This window comes from Onychostoma macrolepis, chromosome 02, assembly GCF_012432095.1.
Source record: "Onychostoma macrolepis isolate SWU-2019 chromosome 02, ASM1243209v1, whole genome shotgun sequence".
Taxonomy (NCBI): Eukaryota; Metazoa; Chordata; class Actinopteri; order Cypriniformes; family Cyprinidae; genus Onychostoma; species Onychostoma macrolepis.
Window position 1 is genome coordinate 35,526,777 of NC_081156.1, and position 18,100 is coordinate 35,544,876.

The 18,100-nt window shown below is 35.2% G+C and overlaps 2 protein-coding genes across 3 annotated transcripts in view; both read right to left on the reverse strand.

Moving 5' to 3' along the window:
• The window catches only part of epb41l3b (erythrocyte membrane protein band 4.1-like 3b), a 49,059-nt gene extending 44,526 nt beyond the window's left edge, over window positions 1-4,533 (reverse strand). The window contains exon 1 of one of the 2 annotated variants that reach the window (XM_058744497.1): window positions 4,407-4,533. The gene's annotated coding sequence lies outside the window, so the exon portion shown is untranslated. Of the gene's footprint in view, window positions 1-3,805; window positions 3,829-4,406 lie in introns of those variants that run through there. The other variant, XM_058744469.1, reaches the window with a different exon arrangement.
• A 6,733-nt stretch (window positions 4,534-11,266) lies between these two features.
• On the reverse strand, window positions 11,267-17,748 carry LOC131530755 (transmembrane protein 200C). The gene is made up of 2 exons (XM_058761196.1): window positions 17,648-17,748; window positions 11,267-12,578 (listed from the first exon to the last, which is right to left on the reverse strand). Exon 2 carries the CDS (start codon window positions 12,543-12,545, stop codon window positions 11,421-11,423), a length of 1,125 nt encoding a protein of 374 aa, XP_058617179.1. The 5' UTR covers window positions 12,546-12,578; window positions 17,648-17,748; the 3' UTR covers window positions 11,267-11,420.
• Window positions 17,749-18,100: the final 352 nt, after the last annotated feature.

An 18,100-nucleotide genomic window follows, 5' to 3' on the forward strand; every position in this document is an offset into this window, starting at 1 on the left:
GCAATAAAATCCTAAAGTATCCAAAATATACAGTATGTGTCTAAAGAATCTAAAATATATATATAATTTATTTAATATACCACTTTATGTAGTTAGATTTTTAGTAATTTTAGTTTTGCTTTTTTTATTATATACAGCAAAACTAACAAATATGCTTCTAAATTTCATATACTGTAAAAATTTGTACAAAATATAATTTCTTATACATATATATTATATATATAGAAATAAAAATAAAAATGCAACAACACTAAACATTACAAAAAAAAAAAACTATATGAAGCAAAACTAAAAATAAATATTTATATGCTTCATTTATTTAAATGCCATTTTTTAAAATAAAGAAGTGAAGTGTTTTTACACCCAGTTTTTCCAGTGTACTACTACAAAGTGTGAAAATCACAATTATGATTTCTGCAAATCCAGGAGTGAAATCTTTAGGTCAGCGTGTGAAAGCATGTAATATTGTGTGATATAAAAGCCATCATGACTCGTCAGAAATCACTCTTAAGGTGTTTAAGACGCCTCCGTGTGACACTATATATACCCGTGGACAGGCTCTTGTCTTTATAAGGGCAAAAGAAGCGCCGTCTATGCGGGCGACACAAGCCAATCTGAGGCGTCTTATCAGACCTTCGACTGAACACAAGGTCTCTGCCGTTATCTGAAGCGCCGCCGCACTTCTGCTGAGCTTCACATTACGCTCACGTGGACCAGGATTCAAGAACTCGGATTGAAAAAGTGCAAAACGAGCATGAATAAGTGCGAGCAAAGTCTACGAGGCCAGCGGTGCAGACTCAGCTGAACGCGCTGGAAAAACAGCCTGAGGAGCTCGGACCTTTGAGCGGCTCCTTATCAGCTGATAAACAGCCAGGAATGAGCTGAGCCACGCCCACGTGACCTCTGACCCCGAGACACCTCCAGCAGAACATCCTCATGCACTCAAGACGCCAGAAAAACGGCTTCGTTTCGGGTTCCACCAACATTTTGTTCATAGATCTCACGGCCACCTCAAACAAACAAATAAATAATATCTATCATACTATAATATTATATATTGCATACTAAAAAGTTTTTCTTAAAGTAATAATAATAATATTAAGAAAAACATCATACAACAAAGATATTTTTCATTCATGTTTTAATTTATACAGCTATAAATTCAATATTATTATTATTATTATTATATATACTATAGTGCTGCCAAATGATTAATCACAATTAATCGCATCCAAAATAAAAGTTTTTGTTTACATCTGTGTACTGTGTTTATTTATTATGTATATATAAATACACACACATACAGTATATATAAATTTTGAAAATATTTACATGTGTATATTTATATTCATATAATTTACATTATAAATAAATACATTTAATATATAAAAAATAAAATTTCTCTTAAATATATACATGAATGTGTGTGTGTTTATATATATATACATAATAAATACACACAGTACACATATGTAAACAAAAACGTTTATTTTGGATGCGATTAATCGTTTGACAGCACTAGTTTTATTAATTAATTTCATTAGACACCATTTTTGATGATACATTTGTATTAAATCATAAAACATAGAATCCAAATCAACAAATAAAACTCTAAATTTAGGGGAAAATCATTTTCATGGAGTCCTAAATTAAAAAATAGAGCTTAATTGTGAACAAAACATAATTATTTCGATAATAATTTTTTTACTGTAAATTATAAGATGACTTATTAATTTCTCTACCAAAAACTGTAAATTGAACAGCATTTTCCTGTAAAATTGCATTCGATGCCCTGTTAGATTTACTGTATTTTAGTAGAGTGAGGGAACTTACTGCATTTTTATAGTATTTTACTGATTATTATTTGGGGGTCAAAGATCAAGTTAATAATCTGCCATTAAAAAAAGTCCTATTTGAAAGTCTGTATTGATTCCAGACACTGATGTCGAGCGAAACGCCTCCAAACACAAGTGCACATCTACTGTATAAACGCGAGGAAAACTTCCCACTGAAATTCTTCGCATTATTCCCATATCTGCAGGTTTATCATCAGACACAAACACTGCAAATCAATCTCCTCAGCTACAGCCAAAGCTTCTCATAGATTATTAATCTCACATGCATTTCTCTGCTAATAACGTCTGTCAGAAGCCAAAAATCCGATCGCACATCAGCAAAAACTGAGGAAAACAAAGAGGAAATGAAAAGACAATCACTTCCTCTTCTGAAGCGCTCTTCACTGAGTCTGCGGTCACACAGGAATGACACACGCACACACGCAGCGTTAAAAACACACACTCAGCACACACACATCACACCATGATGACAGCTTTCACTGCACAATCTTCTCCATTCGTTTTTCCATGAGCACTACGCGCCGCGGATCACAACAATTCAAACTTTGATCCGAAGCAAAGCGACTTTAACGAGGGAAAGAACTACAATCTCATGAAGCACTGACAATCACGTTTATTCCATATATATATATATATATATATACAAATACGTGGAGCACAAAAGCAGTCATAAGCAGCTCAGCTATATTTGTAGCAATAGCCAACAATACATTGTATGGGTCAAAATAATCCATTTTTATTTTATGCCAAAAATCATTAGGATATTAAGTAAAGATCATGTTCAATAAGGATATTTAGTAAATTTCCTACCGTAAATATATCAAAAGTTAATTTTTGATTAGTAATATGCATTGCTAAGAACTTCATTTGAACAACTTTAAAGGTGATTTTCTCAATATTTAGATTTTTTTGCTCCCTCAGATTCCAGATTTTCAAATAGTTGCATCTCAGACAAATATTGTCCAACAAACCATACATCAATGGAAAGATGATTTATTCAGAAAATTGACCCTTATGACTGGTTTTGTGGTCCAGGGTCACATATATATATATATATATATATAAGTATTCCGAGAGCATAGCGAGTGTTTTGTGTTTTTTGGCACAATTTCCATAGATGCGACTCTCTGATTGGTGGATTTTTCCGTACGCTATCATAGATAATGTCGTTTTCAATGAATTCCACTAAGATTATTTAAAAATGATGGCTTCAACAAAAACATATTCCATCAATTAACAACCGCAGAGATCAAAGCAGCTCCGTCTTTAACGGTTATCGTTCGAAATCAGTTTCTCGATGGAGATGTTGTTTTTCAGAACTGCTTTTGATTGATAAAGCACTGTTGAAGTCACCTGCTTAACATTTGTTTTGTTTTTTTAATGATATTAGCTGAAATCGCATAATCCCACATGAAAAAATACTATAGTAAATACTACAGTCTACTATAGTAAAGTACTTGAATTAATGTGTTGTGGTAATTCTATAGTTGCTGTGGCAATATAACAACTACAGTAATTACTTTACCCAATACTGTACTACGTTTTCTACAACTATACTACAATACACTACAGTTTACTGTAGTAAACACTAAAGTATACTACAGTATTTATTACAGTTTATCAGTTCACTATACAGTATGCTGCAACAAAGTGTTGTAAATACTATAATATATACAGTATAATACACTTTACTATAGTATGGTTCAAAACTCTGTAGTATTTATACTATATAGTATTTTTTTCAGCAAGGACCCTTTAAACCCACAGCTGTGCTTTTCATTCCAAAACTGAATCTGAAAGAGTTCCTGCAGAGTAATTTGGCAGATTTTGGGGTTTCCTGTGCTAGAAATACATCAAGAGAGATTTTTTTTTTTGGAAAACCCCCAGATGTCAAAGATATCCCCTGACCACCGGACAGTGAAGTGTGTTTCTTTGGGAAAGTGACTCACCCAGCGGCAGCCATCCACATCCAGATCCAGACAGATTCAGAAACAAAGAGGAGAAAGAGCAGTCAACATCGATATCAAGTGATCACAAACTCAAACTGATGAAGATTTAGGCATCTCCAGCAATGTAACATAAAATATAGCATCAAAAACAACATTTTTAATGATTATTTCTATGCACACAGCTGTTATGAGCTCATATGAATTGAGACTGCATAAAAAAATAAATCAATCATTTACTACTAAAATTAATTTGTCACACCACGTGACCACCTAGCGAAGCCAACGAGGTAATTAAAAATGTTCTGAAAGTTGAATCTAGATTTTTACGCCAAATGAATCAGTCACCTGTCAATGTTTGGATGTGCTAACATCACATTTGCATGTTTAAAAACACAAATCCTGTATGTTTCCAGTAATCTGGAATATTGTAGAACAAAAGCACAAGTTTTTAGGATCAGCTGAGTTTCCGATGTCACAACTAAATCTGCAAATGATTATGTGATGTTGTCATATACACGTAATTATTTATCAAATACGTGCATACTGTACGTTAGTTAGTACGCTACCACACGAGCAGCTGAAAGTGTGGGAAACACATCACCTGACACAGAGAGGCTCTCAGATGATCCTGTCACAGCTTCAACATCGGATCCAGCTCGAGCTCCAGACACTGAAAGACGCTTTACCTGAAGATCTCCGCTTTCAATCACGCTCACACTCACACGATCCCCGGGGCGGAGCCTGCTTGCGGGAAGGCCACGCCCCCGGAACCTGCTATTGGGTCGCTGTGGTCTTAACCACGCCCCGGCGGTAATCCCCTCCTCCCCGGCGTCATAAGTGACTCCTCAGCAACAGCTACATTGTGTATATTATTTGATACAATTATTTTCCTCAGTGTAATCATAATTTTGAATATATAGGAAATGTATTTATTTTATTGACAAAACACTGTGATTCTGTCTTAACAAAAGGCTTGAAACTGTCTGTTGAATGTTACATAATTTAAATAAACTGTTTCTTGTTTCAATGTATTTTCATATTTATTTATTTTATTTTTTGCTGTCTTCCTTTATTTTTATTTATGCTGTCATCCCTTGTTATATTTAATGTTCAAAATTCTTGTTTATATTTGTAATACCTTGTTGGTTTAGAAGTTAATAATAAAAAAAAAAACCTTATGTGTTTATGTGACATATATTTTATTATTATATATAAAAACTATAGCCTGTATATATATATGTGTGTGTGTGTGTAGTACATGCTATATTTTAACCTATTTTAATATGTTTACAATTTTATTTTATATATGTGTAAATAGTAAATTATTGTATTATATATTATAATTTTTATCACATAAATATTATGTTTATATTATAAAATTATATTAAAATGTAGCTCAGAAGGTTTTCCTTTTAGAGTTTGCCGCCTTTTAAATAATAAAAACTTAAGGTCCAACAGTTAAAGGCTGATTTCCCCATAAACCTCTGCGTGGATGATCATGTTTATTATATTCTGTAGTAATACGTATGTGTAATACTTTAAGATAAGAGACGATCATAGATAATAAGATCATCTTTTTGTTGCTCGTCTGATGCCACGTAGAATATCAGTAAAGTGAAGGTCAAAGTTCATGAATTAAGGTCATTAGATCAGGAAAACAGGCTGAGATATCAATGTGATCAATTATGCATATTTCTAAATCATGCTTTTCAATCATTAAGTGTAGTTTTGCTTAAATATAATTTGTTTGTATGGGAATCTGTGATTAACAGCTTCACACAAACTATTCATCTGTTATGAAATAAGAAAGTTAATAAATAAATAAATATATTACTATGCCAAAACCCCTCAGATTCATTAACCGTGACTGTGATTCTCCACTAGATGTCAGTATGAATCCATTTCTAGCACATGGAAGATCAATGCAGCACAATATTATCTCAAAGAACTTTATTTTGATGCAGCTACAGCTACAAACCCAGAATCAGAACAAACTCTCAAAACCCCACAACGTGTCTAAAACAGTGACTCTACACACCTGAGTCCTCCGCTGGAGCACTTATTGCCTTTGTGTACATCAACATCTGCTCACTAACATGAGTGAAAGTACAAAAACAGCATGTGCAAAGTTGCATAATGTGAGCTAAATGTGTTTATCACGTCTGAAACATGAATATCAGTGCAGTCCTACACGGACGAAAGACTTCAACTCCAATCTCAGGATCTAGTCGTGATTACAGCAAACGTGGATGTTATGTTATAATAAACATATAAAACACTTTAATAGATATACAGTGAACTGTGAAGTCTAAATATACACAACAGTAGATCAGAGTGACGCAAAACAGTTTGTCAAAAGACGCTTTTCTACATCAGGAATAATTATTAATGTTTATGACTCTAGCAACTAATGAGGGGATTCAAAAATTACATGCTACTGACATACAGTACAGTACAGTACACACACACACACACACGGGATGGGTTTAAAAGAAGAAAGATATGAAACAAATTAAAATAAAGAAAATAAATGAAAAAAAAACTATTAAAAAGAAATGGAGAATAAAAAAAAGATGTGAAAGACAAAGAAAAAAGAAAAATGAAGACAAAGAAATGAAAGAAAAAATAAGAAAACAATAATAAAGAAGAGAAAAAAGAAAGGAGATAAATGTGAAAGAAAAAGAAAGAAAAATAATTACATGAAGTGCAAAAAGTAAGAAAACAATGAAAAAAAAATTAAAATAAAAAGACATGGAGAATAAAAAGATGTGAAAGACAGAAAAAAGAAAGAAAACAAGAAAAAATTAAAATAATAACAAAGAAATGAAAGAAAAAATAAGAAAACAATAATAAAGAAGAGAAAAAAAAGAAAGGAGAAAATGTGAAAGAAAAAGAAAAAGAATTGCATGAAGTGCAAAAAGTAAGAAAACAATCAAAAAAGGAAATGAAAGGAAAAAACAAAGAAAGAATAAAAGACAAAAATACATTTTTAGTTTAATAATAAACCACTTGATAACCTGCGCCGCCTACACGCTGTCAGACGACTCATTCACATGTAAATATAGACCATTTCTTCTGCTTGATTACAGTAAGACTGTTATGAGTTCAGTCACAAACAGCATCATCATACTTCAGTCCTTCAAAAACATCTTCAAGGATGTAAACGTGAATCTGAAATGAAGGGTTTGGAGAGATATGAGCTGAACTCTGCCTTTACAACAACAACACAATAATCCATAAATACTCAGAACTGAGGAATATTAATGTGAGCTCAATCTAGAACTGGTCTAGGATTTACAAAGAGACGTATTCATCTAGAAACATGGAGACATTATTAGACGCCGTCAGCATTCGTGGCTCTGTGCTACTAATGTTCTCAAATATAGCAAATCATCAACATCTACATATGATATTAAGATCTCGCATGTGTTTATTGTTCATCTGCCTGAACAGTTTCTGCTGAAATCTGAACTATTTTTGAAAGAAGTCTCAAGACTGCAGTTATTTGATCAAAAATTGTGAAATATTATTAGAATGTAAAACAGCAGTTTTCTATGTGAATATGTGTTAAACTGTAATTTATTTCTGTGATGCGCAGCTGTATTTTCAGCATCATTACTGCAGTCTTCAGTGTCACATGATCTTCAGAAATCATTTGCTGCTCAACAAACATTTCTGATTATTATCAATGTTGGAAACAGTTGTGCTGCACAATATTTTTGTGGAAACCGTGATGCATTTTATTTTTCAGGATTCACAGATGAATAGAAAGTCCAAAGGAACAGCATTTATTCGAAATAGAAATATTTTGTAACATTGTAAATGTCTCTACTGTCACTTGTGATCAATTTAAAGCGTCCTTGATAAATAAAAGTGTTAATTTCTTGCAAAATATCACAGCAAATGTCATTTCACTCTAAACACGCATCTGGCACACAGTTGAACTGCTAAACCAACAGTTAGTGGATGATGCTGCTAGTTAATGTGATTCTTTACACCTGTGTGAACTTGAGTCGACTGGTTTTTCTCAAGTAAAGGTCAGAATAACTGCAGTCATGTCTCCAGATGAACACTTACTGGACTGAAGCAGCTCAGCTTTACTTGATTCTCCATCAATCATTTTTTAATAAAATCAGTGCGTCTCAAATCTGATCATTAGGATCTTTTGAGGAGCTTTACTTTCACTGTTCCTCAGCGGAGGAATGATCTTCATCTCACATCTTCTGAGGAGCGTTTATTCCTTCATCTCTCCATCAGCATCGCATTATATGTTTGTGAGCTCATCTTACTAAGACATATTACTGGAGATACAGAGCAACCGCTCATATTTACATCATTTTATGTATCTACTGTTATAAAGATCTCATTGATTTACATCACGAGCATCTCATCATAGAAATATCAGCATCTGCAGCAAATTCATATTTTTGCTCAGATTGAGTCTCTGAATTACAGTTTTTTTATGATCGCTAGGACACGTTTCTCAATACTTGGGTCACTTTTTTAAAACTCTTCTCACAGCGAGCACAACATCGGTGTCTGTGGCTAAACTGTGGCACAAAATGCATTCATTGACGACATCCGTTTAAAACCTAGCACAGTACAAAAATGAATAAGACAGAAATTTGCAACATTTTATCAGTAATATCATATAGAAAAATATTCTGAATGTAAAAAATCAAATACTATCAAAGCAGCTGCATGTAGCTGAACATCTTCACAAGTGTTAGTCTTTCACTTTCATTATCATCTGTACAAAAACGGATAAAAATATGAATAGTTTTGTACTGTAATGCAAACATGAACTATGTAAAATATACTGCAGTGAATTATAAACAGTAGAGAGTATTGTTCTTGTTTTGTAAAGATGAAAACATGGTATAATGCTACCTGTTGTTAGTGTTTTTTAGGTCATTGTGTTATGAGTGATAAAGTGTGTTTGTTTGATGAAAACCTTTTTCTAGTGTTATGATTTGAGACATTAATGACGTGTTTTGGTAGTTTTAGTGCATTTTGAATGTGCAGTTAATTGCTGTGTCAAGTTGAAAGATGGTTAAGAAGAGTTTTGAAAACGTGACTTTAGTATTGAGACGTGTAGCAATTGTAAAAAAACAAAAACAAAAAAAAACTGTAACTTGAGCTTCATATTCTCACCATATGAGCCATAAAAGCCTGATGATACAAAATTTTCAGGCTTTACAGGGTTAAAAGAGTTTTTTGGGGGTCATGTGTAGGGCCCTATGAAATCCATTTTATTTTATTTTTTTTACGTTTTAGTTTTCTGGATTCCATCTTTTGTTTTTGTTTTCATTTTTCTGGACCTTTTATTTTTCTTTTTATTGGGTAAATTAAATTGTATTAATCAAAAAGTATATCTAATTAATTCAAATCATGAAAATTATACAATTTAACATCAATTTATGAATAGTTCAACAAAAATTACATGTTTAGAGCCCTATGAAATGTTTTATTTTTTTCTCACCTTATGTTTTATTTTTACCAAATTCAATGTTTTAGCATGTCTAATTATTTGAATGCATAAAAACTATAACCTTATGATTATATTAACTATAACCTTTTTTGGCAAATAAAGGAGATTTACTATTAAAATTAAAACATGGAAGAAATAATCCTTATTCCTGAAAAAATAAAGTTTTATTAATTTTTCAACAGTAGTGGTAGCAGTATTACTTACATTCTACTGAATAATAGTAATATATTTCTGCCACAATGTCTTCTTCGAGTTAAACCGAACTTTTATTTTAACGGGTTGCTGTGAATACCTTTAAATTTCTGTGTGTATATCATATGACGCTATTTTTACTCAAATGAAACGGTACAATGCTCATGAAGTGACTCTCAGAGCAGTTTTGGAGATGTTGTTCATGTATTTATGTACGCTGAAATCATCGCGAGCGTCACGCGCTTCAGTACAAGTAGAAAACAAATCCGCGCGTCTGCGCCATTCATTCACACAGAGACATGCAGTAATGCAGGATTCATATTTAAATCATCTTTTTCCGACTTAATATTCACAGATGCTAGTCCACATCATGTTTTGATTTAAGTGTAATGATCTACTTTTGATTAATGAATCCAAATTCCATGATATTCTGCATTAAACTGTAAATTCTGTTTTTATAACTGGATTCCGTGCATTTTCCGTATCATGGAAATCATAAGGCCCTAGATCATGTGCAATCATCGTTTACAAATCTGACAGTGACACATCAGTGTGTTTATGCAAGTGTGTATTTAAGTTTTCAAGCATGTGTGTCTCTTTCTCCTCTCTTTCTGATTTCTGGCCATTTAATGTAGCCCTTACTTAATTTTTTATTAAATTTTCAACAGTAGTAGTAGTAGTTGTTGTACATTCTACTAAAAAAAAGGTATATATTTCTGGCACAATGTCTTCAAGTTAAACCGAACTTTTATTTTGATGGGTTGCTGTGAATACGGAAAATTTCTGTGTGTATATGATATGGTGCTATTTTTACTCAAATGACACGGTAAAATGTTTTGGAGATGTTGTTCATGTATTTATTAGGGATGCACGATATTATCGGACCAATATCAGAATCGGCCGATAATGGCTTTAAAAGTAAATATCGGTGTCGGCCCGATATGAAAAATTATGCCGATATGTCTTGCCGATAAGAAGAATACCTACTTCCAATTAAATGAAAGCAAAATACACAAATAATACTTAGACTGTGTTTCTGATTAAATAAAGCAGTAATTGATGCCATAAAATCATGAGTATGTTTTGATTTAAAGGTCAGAAGCTATAGCTTACATGAACCAAAAAAAAAAAATCATAAACATGACACTTAAATTAAATAATTTTATATATACTGATTTATTCATTAATGTGTAATATGATTTTTAAAACAAATTATGAGCTCTAAAAGATTTTCAGAATTTTCACAACTCTTTTGCTTTAGAACATTTACAAATGTTAAATCTTAAAATAAAATGTTAAGGTTACCACTGCATTTTTCTGAAAATAATGTAAATAAAAAAATTGCGATTGAATATAGTTTATTTATAGTTATTTTCAAATCTTCAATTTACTGTCATTATAAAATAACTTTATTATTGTTTATTTAATTCTAATAAATAATTTCTTGTTAAAACCTAACCAAAATTAAGAACACTTTGCTTATAATTTCTGCACAGGAGAGACTTGGTGTTGTTTCCAAACAAAAGGAAATATATCGGTATCGGCTATCGGCCAAAATGAGTAGAAAAATATCGGCATATCGGATATCGGCAAAAATCCAATATCGTGCATCCCTAGTATTTATCTCCTCATTTAGTGAGACGGCAGACACAGAAATCACCGCGAACGTCACACGCGCTTTAGTACAAGTAGAAAACAAGACTGAGCTTCTGTGCCATTCATTCACACAGAGACACGCAGAAATGCAGGATTCATATTTAAATAGTATTTTTGCGGCTTAATAATCACAGATACTAGTCCACATCATGTTTTGATTTAAGTGACCTACTTTTGATTCATTCATCCAAACTTTGACATTCTGCGTTAAACTGTAAATTCTGTTTTTATGACTGGATTCCGCGATTAGGGCCCTTGGTCATGTGCAATCATCGTTTACAAATCGGACAGTGACGCAGTGTGTTTATGCAGACATGTATCTGAGTTTATAGCAAGTGCTTGTGTCTCTTTCTCCTCTCTTTCTGCGTCGGGCGTCTCGAACGAATCTCCGCCGAGATCGGCCAGTTTAATGTAGCCTTTGCTGCCCGATCGCTCCAATCTGGGACAGCTGAACCTGCGCGACTTCTCGTCCAAACACCTGGCGCCCGGATCCGTCAACGCGTTCAGAGACAGGTGCGAAAGCGACATCCGTGTCTTTGAGACGTCCGCTTTGGTTTCCAGCGTCGCGACGCAACTCCTGCGCCGCGAAGGTTCGTTCTCCTGCACTTCGCAGTTGTTGAGTTTGATGACGGGGAGCGTGAACGCATTCACCGACGACGTGACGATGGAGTGCGTTTCCCACTCGGACGCCTCCTCGTTTCCTTGATATATGCTATAAATCGTGTCGGTGAACGACTGGCGCTTCGCAAACAAGCTGTATTTTCTCGCACACGATGGGCGTCTGTAGTTTCGTGGAGATGCTGGTTTATCGCTCTTCGATTGCATGTAGCTGATGAGGCCGTTGAAAGGAACGCAGTCTTTTGCACGCAAACTGTGAATGTCGATAACTGTGGAGTAAATGTCTCGCAGATTGATGATTTTGGTTTTCTTATCGCGATTTTCGTGGAGAACCGCGTTGGCGCAGATGAACAGGAAAATCCCGATGCCCATCACTAACGGTCCGAAGACTTTGAGGTTATCCGAGTATAAATAACTCGCAAACAGGCTTTTGAAAAAGCCGGCTGAGGAGTTTGCACCATCCAGCTGGTTTGACATCACTAACTCATTATTGCTTGTGAGGTTCTCCTCTTTTATTTGTCGCACGGGTCCGATGAATTTCTCGTTGTTTTCTCTGGGCCAGTATCCCAGTACGGCCATGGCGATGCCGATCAGCAGGATCAAAACGCCTAGCGCTGCCACCAGCCCAGAAACGGAGCACAGTTTCACTTTGCCCTTCACCACCACCACGTCGTTCTTGCGCTTCTTCTTGGCTTTCCGCTTCTTCTTGTTCTCTGCGCGGTTCTTGGTTCGCAGCGAGTCTTGGCGCCGGGAAATCCTCAGCAGCCCGCCGGTAGCGATCATCCTGCCTATTGGGTCACAAGGCTGTCAATCATCCTGTGGGCGGGACGGAAAGATGGACAGAATACACATCACACACAAACTTTGCTGTTCTATACAAACATTCTGCATTTAGTCTAATAAAAGTTGCAGTTAAGTGCCCCGTTCTGTTCAAAGTTAAGTACAGCATATAATGTTGTTGGGTCCTTATATGAGACCCTGGACCACAAAACCAGTCATAAGGGTCCTTTTTTTTAATTATTATTATTGAGATTTATACATCATCTGAAAGCTGTAGCAGGGAAGAGCATGCAGTTGTGGCTGTTATTACTCGATTTAAGTTGATCCGAACACTGTAAAAATGATTTTCTTACTTAATATTTTTGTCTTGTTTTTTAGTACAAATATCTAAACATTCTTGAATCAAGATACATTTACTTGACAGGTAAAATGACTTAAGATTTTAAGTCTAGTTTTCTAAAAAAAAAAAAAAAAAAAAGGATCAAAATTGTGTTAGTTTTTGCTTAAAATGAGCAAAAATATTTATCCCATATATATTGATCTTTTTTATTATTTATTTATTTATTTTTATAGAAAACAAGACTTAAAATATCATCTAGATTTTCCAGTACAAATATCTAATAATTCTTAAATCAAGATACATTTACTTGATATGCACAATGACTTTTTTAGTTTCAGTTTGTTTGTTTTTTTGAAAAATTTATTAAAATGAAATAAGTTCATGGTTTAAAAAGGGGGGGGGGGATCATCAGTGGGGTCAGAATAATGAAGTTTATTCAAAGACAAAACAAGATTATTTTTCTGACCCCACTGACAGATATATATATATATATTATGTATTTTTTTTTCTATGCATTTATGCATTTTCATTTCTGACTTTTAACTAAAAGTCATTGTGCTTCTCAAATAAATGATAAATAATAAACAAACTGCTTTCCATGTTCATATTATAGTCCTGTATTCTTACTGGATGAAAACTAGTGACTCATTTCAGTTGTTATTAATATTACTTTTTCAAGAGAAACTTCTAGAACAAAGATGAGCTTAAAAACTGACCTGAAACATAACTTAGAGCTCCATTACATCCCTTGAGATTTAAAAGAGCAACCTCTGAGAAATAACATCTTTTGGCAAAACAGCTGGCACATTATGAAGCAAAGTTGACTTATTTTTGCTCAACATGTTGCTTTTTTAATTATGACGTTTTATTAACACTGCATCTGTTTTCATGAACACATGCAGCTATTCTCATTTGTTTGTCATATTCAGATGATTCCAGTCAATGATCATCAATGATGGAAGCAGATGCTTCATGCAGACAGATGGATACAAAAACACTCAACATCTGAAATGACAGATATAACAGTTTCCTGTTCCTGACAGCCTGAGGCAGATGTTATTGGATTTCATCTGTTTCTCTCTAATATCTCGGCATCACCAGCATCCTCGCTCTCATAAATCCATCTCATTTCAATTAAACATCATCTTTAAATTCTCAGATTTCACATGCACCTCCTCACGAACCCGCTTATTCATTCCAATCAAATAATCAATTACAGAGGCAGATGACATCGCCTAATTGCACTGACTAATGTATAATTCACCTTTGCCAGCAGGATTTCAATTTGCCTAATCCCTCAGAACCATGTGTGCTGTACAGTGATGTTTGCATGAATAATTCATGGCATGAACAGTCTTCAGTAAAACCGTCATGACACACGGCTGGTGGAAATGTCAGCGTCTACGGATGACAGACATGAGTCAGACCCCCTTCAGAGAACGTCAATGAGGGCCGACGGGGGTTGTGACACTTCACAGACACTTTCAACATCTCCACACCGCAGCAAAATGACAATAATAAAAAAACAACAACCTGCGGGAAATGAAACCAATTCAGCCACATTTAATATGGAGAACTGCATTGTAAAAATGCTAAATGCATGTTAAATATCATATCTAGAGACCAGACTTGTGCCAGACTAAAACGAAATACACAGAACACCAAACCAACTGTATAGCAACACCCTGGCAACCACCCAGAACATTTCAACAACCATTTACAATAGCAACACTCAGAAAGCCTTAGCAACTGCATAGCTACGCCCTGGCAACCATCTTGAACATCCCAACAGCCATTTACAGTAACAAAACACAGAGTATCTTAGCAACTGCATGGTAACCACCCAGAATATCCCAACAACCATTTACAGTAGCAACACTCAGAACGCCTTAGCAACTGCATAGCAACACCCTGGCAACCACCCAGAACATCAAACAGCCATTTAAAGTAGCAACACTCAGAACGCATTAGCAACTGCATAACAACGTCCTGGCAACCACCCAGAACATCCCAACAACCATTTACAATAGCAACACTCAGAAAGCCTTAGCAACTGCATAGCAACACCCTGGCAACCACCCAGAACATCCCAACAACCATTTACAGTAGCAACACACAGAGTATCTTAGCAACTGCATGGTGACCATCCAGAACATCCCAACAACCATTTACAGTAGCAACACTCAGAACGCCTTAGCAACTGCATAGCAACACCCTGGCAAGCACCCAGAACATCCCAACAACCATTTACAGTAGCAACACTCAGAACGCATTAGCAACTGCATAGCAATGCCCTGGCAACCACCCAGAACATCCCAACAGCCATTTACAGTAGCAACACACAGAGTATCTTAGCAACTGCATGGTAACCACCCTGAACATCCCAACAACCATTTACAGTAGCAACACTCAGAACGCCTTAGCAACTGAATAGCAACACCCTGGCAACCACCCAGAACATCAAACAGCCATTTAAAGAAGCAACACTCAGAGCACCTTAGCAACTGCATAGCAACACCCTGGTAACCACCCAGAACACCCCAACAACTATTTACAACAGCAACACAGAGAACGCCTTAGCAACTGCATAGCAACGCCCTGGCATCATGGCAGAGAGTTCTGCATGGAGGGAAATCAAAGAGCTGAATCATAAACTCTCTGCAGCTGAAGCAGACGGAACACACTCACACCGCAGCAGCCGCTTGCATTGGACTTTTACTAAGTATCTGAGGATTTATGTCCATAAACGCTGGACTGAGGAAGAACAAACACAATGCTTGTCTTAAAATAATGAAAAGGTTGAATGCATTGATCAGCAAACAGTCATGAAGCTGGCACTGCTCTGCCTCCGCTGCGCTGAGTCTTTACACAGCGTGTCCTGATCTGCCTGAGCTCGTCTCTGTGTTTATCAGCAGCAGAACAACGAGCACACACTCCCACACACTCCACTCAACCCGCCATACCGCCGATCCGTGCAGCTTTAATGTCAGCGCCAAACACACCAAGCAATCCCACAACCCTCGGCTCAGACGCCTTCACGAGGCCAGGCATTTTTAGACGCTTCATCACTTCTCTGAGCTCAAAGAAAACATCAGACATCTCAGACTTCAACACGATCCACATCCATCCGGAGGTGAGCTGATATAGTTCACATGACCTTTAAAGAATCGTTCAGACCAAAAACGGTTCACGAGGGCGAGTAAATAATGACAGAATTTGGATTTTTGGCTAACTTGTTTTAAACTTTCCATTAAGTGTATGAACTAATGTAAGAACTGCAGTGGGCTTATGAGTTGATGAAAAGCTAATAATTAATTACGTCATGAAAATGTTAAATAAAAATAAATTATTTTAAAATAAAAACAATCTAAATAAAACACTTGAACACTAAAAATAGACATATTTCATCTGTTTACCTGCACGTCAATGTAACTCTAACCAACATCAGAGAACTGTAAACATGTGGTTAAATTATTGAAATATTAACTTCCTCGTAGATATTGCAAGCAAATATTTAATGTCAAAGGGGTTCACCTGACAAAAAATGTTTGGGAATCCCTGCATTACACGAACAAATATTAATAAACATGAAAACAGTCCAGACTTCCAGAAACAACAGTTAGGTCCCTGGATATGATTAAGACATATACATCACCAGTGTACTTGCATAATTATTAATTTCATTCATGGTTTAATAGCTTGAGAGGTGCTTTTGTCTCCAAAATTCCGATTCATGGATCGCAAAATCATTTACATGACAATTCTATATTGTGAATATAATCAAAGATAAATGGTATGACACACAGTATCATTTTTGGACAGGAAACTTTATAAGAGAAAAAAGAAGACTCAGAATAAGTCAATTATGAATCATTTACTGCCATTGCGTGAATAATATGTAATCATGTAATCCGCAAAAAAAGTAACTGTAATCTGATTATGAGCATTTTAAAATGTAACATAATTAAGTGATCCAGATTGATTTTAATGGAGGTGAAGCACCAAAATCCAGATTATTGACAGACGAACACTACATTAATAATCCTATCTGGCTCTTAATTAGCAGTTTTTGCGGCTCATTTCTCCAGCTGTTCACTTCAACATTACCTGCGATCTGTGAGTATGAGCTGATCTGTGTTAACGCCCAACTTTAAGGTCACCTTGAGAGTCTCATTCTTCTTCTTTTTATTAGTTAAAACAATAATAATAAACTTAACAATAAGTACTTATGTCATTAACTATATTTAAAGAGGAAGTAGATCTTTTGGATCAGCTTATGGATCTGAAATGTTCATATTAATTTCAGCTTTCACTAAACTGCTGAACTGACATTGTAATATAATGTATTTTTCGTTCGGTTTGTGTTATGATTTACATTAACCGGTCTTTCTATTGTTTTTGCAGAGATTCAACTATTAGAGTAAATCATGCACGCGGACAAAGATGCAAAGCAACATGTGCAAAACAATAAAAATATCAATAAAACATGCATCAAAAATAGGTATGAAAAATTATAAGAAGACTACACGAGTTTACAATGCAACAATATATCAACAATTCTGCCAATATGAAGCAAAATGTCAATCGAGAACAATCACTTTCACACAATTTACACTCCGTTTGTTTGTCACTGATTTCCATTTGAACGCGCAGGTTTAAGGTTTAAATGCGATTATTTCCTCTCAAACATCGACATCAGGATGATTTAACAAGTGTTTCACTGAAGTCAGAGACATCAGTGTGTGTGGAAGCTGGGTGTTCTCACCGAAACTGTGTTCGTCCATCAGACAGAGCTCTCGTCCATGTCTGAGGATCTCTGTCATCTTCATCCTGATGTTGCTGAAGCTGATCTGAGGAGCTCTTCATTGTGTCTCGCCGCTCATTGGCCAGAGCAGCGGGTCGCGCACTGCGTACTGCGTGCTGCTCCCTGCGTACTGCATACCGCAGACTCTGAGCTCGCTACAATTTTATTTATTTTTTTAAATTGCAGATTTGTAAAAACACACAAGAACAGGGAAATGAGACATGCATATATTCCTACAAAGAACAATCATAAAAACATCAAACTATAGTACTATACAGAAAAGAAAAGTACGAAAATAAAATGACATCTTTTTAGGAAGTTGTCATAATGCATTAAAAATTTGGCACTCTTTTTGTTATTTGTAAGTCTAAGAGATTAAACAAGAGAATCAAGTTCAGCAAGAAAGACAAAGGA